At 32.5% G+C, this 6,047-nt stretch overlaps 2 protein-coding genes across 3 annotated transcripts; both read right to left on the bottom strand.

Annotated features, from left to right (window-relative positions):
• Positions 1–607: 607 nt before the first annotated feature.
• Positions 608–1,343, bottom strand: LOC101498910 (eukaryotic translation initiation factor; the record flags this gene model as incomplete). Its single annotated transcript, XM_004513022.4, has 1 exon — positions 608–1,343. A coding segment is annotated over one exon (570 nt), but the record flags the coding sequence as incomplete, so codon positions are not given.
• A 53-nt stretch (positions 1,344–1,396) lies between these two features.
• LOC101498355 (uncharacterized) lies at positions 1,397–3,639 on the bottom strand. 2 transcript variants are annotated; one of them, XM_027337619.2, is made up of 5 exons: positions 3,433–3,639; positions 2,771–2,823; positions 2,413–2,523; positions 2,202–2,326; positions 1,397–1,894 (listed from the first exon to the last, which is right to left on the bottom strand). In XM_027337619.2, the coding sequence occupies exons 3-5, from the start codon at positions 2,492–2,494 to the stop codon at positions 1,661–1,663; spliced, it is 441 nt and encodes a 146-aa protein (XP_027193420.1). In that variant the 5' UTR covers positions 2,495–2,523; positions 2,771–2,823; positions 3,433–3,639; the 3' UTR covers positions 1,397–1,660. The 2 variants fall into 2 exon arrangements, with proteins under 2 accessions (XP_027193420.1, XP_004513077.1); XM_004513020.4 differs by lacking the exon at positions 2,771–2,823.
• Between the last annotated feature and the right edge of the window lie 2,408 nt (positions 3,640–6,047).

Here is a 6,047-nt window from a genome sequence, read left to right as displayed (position 1 = left end):
AACTAAAATGGTTGGTGGATTGTGTGTAATGATGAAACTAATGTATTTGAAGATGGTTGAATTTCCTATTGATTTTATCTATGTATTGGAAGCTTGTTGAATTTATTTATGTATTTGAAAATTGTTATTTTTTTTTTTAAGAGGTAGTTGGCTTTTTTAAAGAATCAATTATGTGATTGAAATTTTATAGTTTTAAGACATTCAAATACTAAATATATTTTCCTTCAATTAAATTGTTATTGTTGTTACTTATATTTTTCTAGTAAAATAAAAAATAGTAAAATAAAATATAACCCTCTAACCAAATTCAATCCAATACGTTCTTGATCGGATCGGTTTGGGTTAAATGAAAAAATTACAGATTTAAAATTCAACTCAATTCAAAGATAATCGATCGGTTTAGGTATCAGTTTTTGTCAAAGCCGACTCAACCCAACCCGCGAATATTTTTAGTAATGTTTTTTAATTTCTAAACATATATATTTTTTGTTAGAGTTGACTTTGACCATATGTAAATATATTCTCTTACTTATATGTTTTAAATTGAAGTTGGAATATAAAATATGAGTTACTTTGTTAATTGATTAGTCAATTTTAAACGGGACCGTTGAAATTAATTATTTCATCATGTGTGCAATCTAATTCCTCTTTTTAGGCCACACTTTCTTTTTTATTATTAATATGTGTGCCTGACAATTTGATGAATTGTACATAGTCAACAGTTGTCATGCGTGTAGAATAACTCCATAAACTTATTGGCATATAACTTTACATTAGAAATGCAAACTGTGATCCAAAAAAATAAATTGCAAAGGTGCAGAGTTGAATATTGTTTTCTGGAAGTAGTCATCACTCACCTTCTTAAGTATCTCTATCACAACCTTAAAGTCCAAACCACCGGCCAAAATTAGTTTCCCTATTATCTCCCCAAAGTTACTTGGCGCTTTTGGTAAATCTATGCCAATATCATCCAGCAGAGAAGCAAATAACAAACATCCAGTTCCAATGTCTCTAGCTGAGAGAATCTTCTTGATAAACAGATGCTCAATAAGATTCGCAACAGGTTCAACACATGGCGGACTTTTATCTAGTCCAAGGGAAATGGCTTCCTTGACAAACTCTGGGTAATAAGCTGGAGCTTTTAGTTCATCCACACACTGTAATGCCTCGTCCAAAAGCCGAATATTGAAATATTCTTCCAGAAGAGAGGCAGTTTTGCGGTGAAGATCATCAATGTTCAATTTTGCTGCTGGGGGCTGTGGCTTCTCAGGGGATGGAGCAGAAACGGGTTTAACAGGTGACAGGATTTGAGGTGCAGGCTCAGTACTGACAGCAGAGTTGTATCAAGATACTATTTCAATGGCGAACACCAAGTATTTGAAGTGAAAAAAATAAATTGTCGAACAAATTAAAAATAGCATAATATTTAATTGTGCAAGTAGAGCCTGTTTAGATTCACATGCCTTACACAACTACTGATCCAAATGACAAATAAAAAAGGGCAAAAAAACTGAAGCACCTATTATTAATTGGAATAAATCTTTTAATTGATTACAATCGAAAACCATGTAACAGACCTCAGAGGTGGAACATTTAGGAGTTCACATAAGCCAAAAAAATTGGTCACTTAAAAAAAGTTTATGCATGAAATTGGTCAGACTTAGACACCTACTTTTGGTTCGGATGCAGAAGCATCTGTAAACACAGGGTGGAGGACATGACCTTCCTTAGGCTCAACATGCACCCACTTGCGACCAGTCAGCTTGTTGCGTTCAAACTTCACCCATCCCTCTTTCAAAGCAAAAAGAGTATGATCTTTCCCCAGTCCAACATAGTTTCCTGGATGAAAACGAGTACCACGTTGCCTAACAATGATGTTTCCAGGTATTACCCTCTGCATAATATTAAGAAAAGAGTCTCTTCATGAGTGAATGAAATGAATCATGTTCAGAAAGTCTTCCTCTTACTGCATGTCATAAAATTGATATCAATGTTATCAAAGTTGTATTATGACGGCCAGCCAAAACTCAGCCTTATAAATATGGTGTTTGTAGCCCATGGGGGAAACATGGCGATTATAATAGGTGTTGGGGGTTATGGTGGCCATCACAAAAACCACCATGCCATAAAACTATGGCAACATCATGGTGGCAATTTGGCAACACTGGTTGATATTGTTGCTTAAAGCATAAAACTCATACCTCTCCACCAAATTTCTTCACTCCAAGGTTCTTGGGCTTTGAATCTCGTCCATTTTTTGTGGACCCAGCTGTCTTTTTGGTAGCCCAACGACGGAACACCAGACTCAATCCCTCACCCGAAACATCTAAATTACATGTCAAAAAGTCGTTAGTCTAGCTTTCTTTTGAAATACATGATACAAATAGTCAATATAGGATCATGAAGGTATACCACCAGTGCTTCTGTACACAGGAACATTTGTCACGAGTTCCTTGATATTCAATCTTCTGCACAACGATGCTGCAAAATTCATGTTGTTTTTGTATTTGATAGTGACACTCCCTGAAACACATAATAGTATAACAGTGTTGGAAAAAAATTATAATTCTGAGAAAGCTAATCAATTATGTCATTCCAAACAACAGCTATATAATAAGACCAAATATATTATAATAAAGACAACACATCTCATAAAAATAAAATAAAAGTGATATTAAAAATAGAAACCATTATGTCCCGAGTTTGAATCCAGGACTCCGCAGTTGTGTGAGTTAATTATAACGGAAAATACCAAAAAGTTTGAACTCACCACTAATAATATTGATTCATTGTTAGGAACAGTGGCAGAGCTTGACCGAAAACCTTGGGGTGGCCGACATAAAAATATAATATAATATATAAATTAAATATATAAATAATATTATATAGCAAAATTAATCTTCTCTTGCATGTTGAAATCCACAGGGTAATATTTTTCAACTAAAGTGCAAAATTTATCTAAATCAATCAATTTAAATCAATTCTTGCATGTTCACATCAATTCTTTTACTCTTCTTCATTCTCACAAACTTATCTAAATCAATCAATTTAAAAATGCAACAAAACTCAAACACTTTATATGCAACAAAAAAACTCAAGCACTTCATATGGACATAAAATCAAATACCTTATGTGCGACAAAAAAACTCAAACACTTCATATAGTCATAAAATCAAACACCTTATGTGCGACAAAAAAAACTCAAACACTTTATATTGACATAAAATCAAACACCTTATGTGCAACACAAAAACTCTAAAAAAAATAAGCACTAATGTTTAATTGAAACTCCAAATCAAAATTCCAAACTCCAAATCAAAGCTTCAAATTCAACACTAACAATGTAAGCTTTAAATTTCATGCTAACATAAATCAAACCTAACAAAAATCAGCACTAACAAAAATCAGCAATACCAAAATAGAAATTCGAACCTTTTGAGAGTTGCAGCGAACAAAGCAGTCAGGCAGAGGCGATCTGGAGAGTTGCAGCGAACAGGCCCGAGAGCGACGAACGGGCGGAACGGCCACGGAGGCAGTCAGACAGAGGCGGCCGCCTCAGGGGAGCGATTCGTGATTTGGCAGAGGAGCAGAGGCGGTCGCGCGTTTGTCGTGATTGATTCGGGAATCTGATTATGGAAGAGATCCGATTATGGAAGAGGGAAAGAGGAAGGCTGCTGTAACTTGTAAGCAAGAGGGAGAGAATCAGAGAAGAGAACAGAGAAGGAGAGAGGGTGGATGGAAGAGAGAAGAAGAAAGAGAAAATTAAATTAGATTTAAGTATTCTTGTAATTCTTTAGTTTTAATATGGGCATTTTAGTCATTTTATCTATAATTTTTTTTTTTTTTGCATTTTAGTCATTTTATCTATAAATTTTTTTTTTTGGCGTTTTAGTCATTTTATCTATAAATTCCTTGAGAAGCTCCGCCCCTGACAGTTAGTGTAAAAAAAATTTCATTATCAACAAATCGTAATTAATCATATATGTGATTTAAAAACTGTTATAGTTAAAATCAAATATTTTTAATATTTTAAGTGACGGTGTAAATAAAACTTTACATTAACATTCTATATGAATTAAATCCAAATAAAAAATTGCAGGACTCATGAATGGGGAGGAACTAAGGGTGAAAATTGTTACAAAGAAACAGATCAAATCACAGAAAAAGGGTATTGGGGGAATGGTTTTGTTCCTAAAATGATGCAAGTAGTGGAAAATGTTCTACAAGATTTGAAAGGAAGAAGTTTGAATGTTCAAATGTTTAACGTGACACAGCTCTCAAGAGTACAGAAAAGAAGGTCACCCATCAATCTATAGGAAACAATGGGATCCTTTAATAGAAGAAGAAATATCAAATCCAAAATCTTATGCAGATTGCATACATTGGTGTCTCCCAGGAGTTCCTGATACATGGAATGAGCTCTTTTATGCCTATATTTTCAATAGATGACAAATATTTGATACTGAAAGCATAGAATACAATGTTTTTGCATGTTTTGTTATTATGTTTTCTCTGGTTTTCTTTTTTTGCCTCAACACTTTGGTTCTCAAGGAAAATGAGCTCCGATAATTTGAAGTTCGGCCTGAGTAGAAATAGAAGTGTAAAGAATATTGTCACCCTTAATCCTCAAAAAAAATCATACATATGCTTGTGGTTTTTTAATGTTTATTTTTTATGTATTACTTTCATCACCATAATCCTTGTTTATCTTAATAAAAAAATAAGGTAAATTTTAGGTTGTCTTAATAAATTGTGGGTACGTTGTTTATAACCAATTAAAATCAGCTATGTATATTCTATTGACTTTTAAATACGTAGTAAGTGGAATATGTGTAACTGATTTTAATTCGTTGCACAATTTTCCAAATGACATAAAACTCGTGGAGAGAGTAATTGGGTCCAAAATACTTCTTGCTACAGAACTTCCTCGAGAAATCTTTAAAAAATAATAAGTACGAATAATTGAATCTATCACAGTAAACCAAATAGTAAGAGCGTTAAGATGATGAGATATTACAAATCTTTTTCTGCTTAATCAATAATCTCAAGTTTGAATTCATCCCTTAAAATGCTGCAGCGTTAGAAATTTTAAGAAAGTATGGCCGCTCTCATGGTTCTTTTGTTCGAACGATTCATTTTTAGAGTTACGTGCAGGATATTCAATTTAAACTAAAAAAAAAAAAAACAAATGGGACACAAATACCATTGAACTGTCTTGAAAATCCAAAAAGATGTAAGAAATACAAAGCCATTTACCAACATACAAAATGTTTAGAATTGTAGAAAAAATTATTGTAATAGTACCTAAAAGATATAAAGCTTTTATGGCCGTCTTCGAAGATACAAAAGATCTGAGTAAGATCACTTTGAAGAAGAAAGAATTACATAAGGTATATACTTGGCTAAATGGAAAAATAACAATAGTGAAAAAACAAGAAAATAGAAATATTTCAAGATTTTTAAAATAATTTCCAAAACAAAAACCTTCAATCTTTTCCACCATGCCCTTATTGCAAGATGACTAATCACCAACAAAATAGATATCAGTGGAGGCCTAATGCAAAATGTTACAAGTGTTATCCTAATAATGTCTCAAGGAGATGTTAACATTGTTGAGGAGGAAGAGGAAGAAAAATTGCTACTTGCAATGTCAAATTTTAAAACCAACAAACCTTCAAAGGATTGACTAATTGATAGTGGTTGCACAAATTATATGACTTATAATGATCAATATTTTTTCAATTAAAGTCAAAATTGGTAATGGAGCACACATTATGCTAGAAGGCATTGCAACAATTATAATTAAAAGTCAATCAGATTTGAAAATAGTTTTTAGTGTTTTATATGTTCTTGGAATTGATCAAAATCTTTTAAATGTTGCCTAGTTGTTGGAGAAATGCTATAAAGTGTTATTTTAACATAAAAGCTGTGTGATTAAATATCAAAACAACAAAGAAATGGTCACATTGCATATAGAAGACAATAAATTTGTTTTTGGTTTGATGAAGAATGAATATGTTATTGATAAAGAAGAGAAATGTTATGTT

The sequence above is a fragment of the Cicer arietinum genome, chromosome 8 (genome assembly GCF_000331145.2).
Source record: "Cicer arietinum cultivar CDC Frontier isolate Library 1 chromosome 8, Cicar.CDCFrontier_v2.0, whole genome shotgun sequence".
Classification (NCBI taxonomy): Eukaryota; Viridiplantae; Streptophyta; class Magnoliopsida; order Fabales; family Fabaceae; genus Cicer; species Cicer arietinum.
Note: the sequence above shows the minus strand (reverse complement) of the source record. Positions and strands in the feature narration are given on the sequence as shown.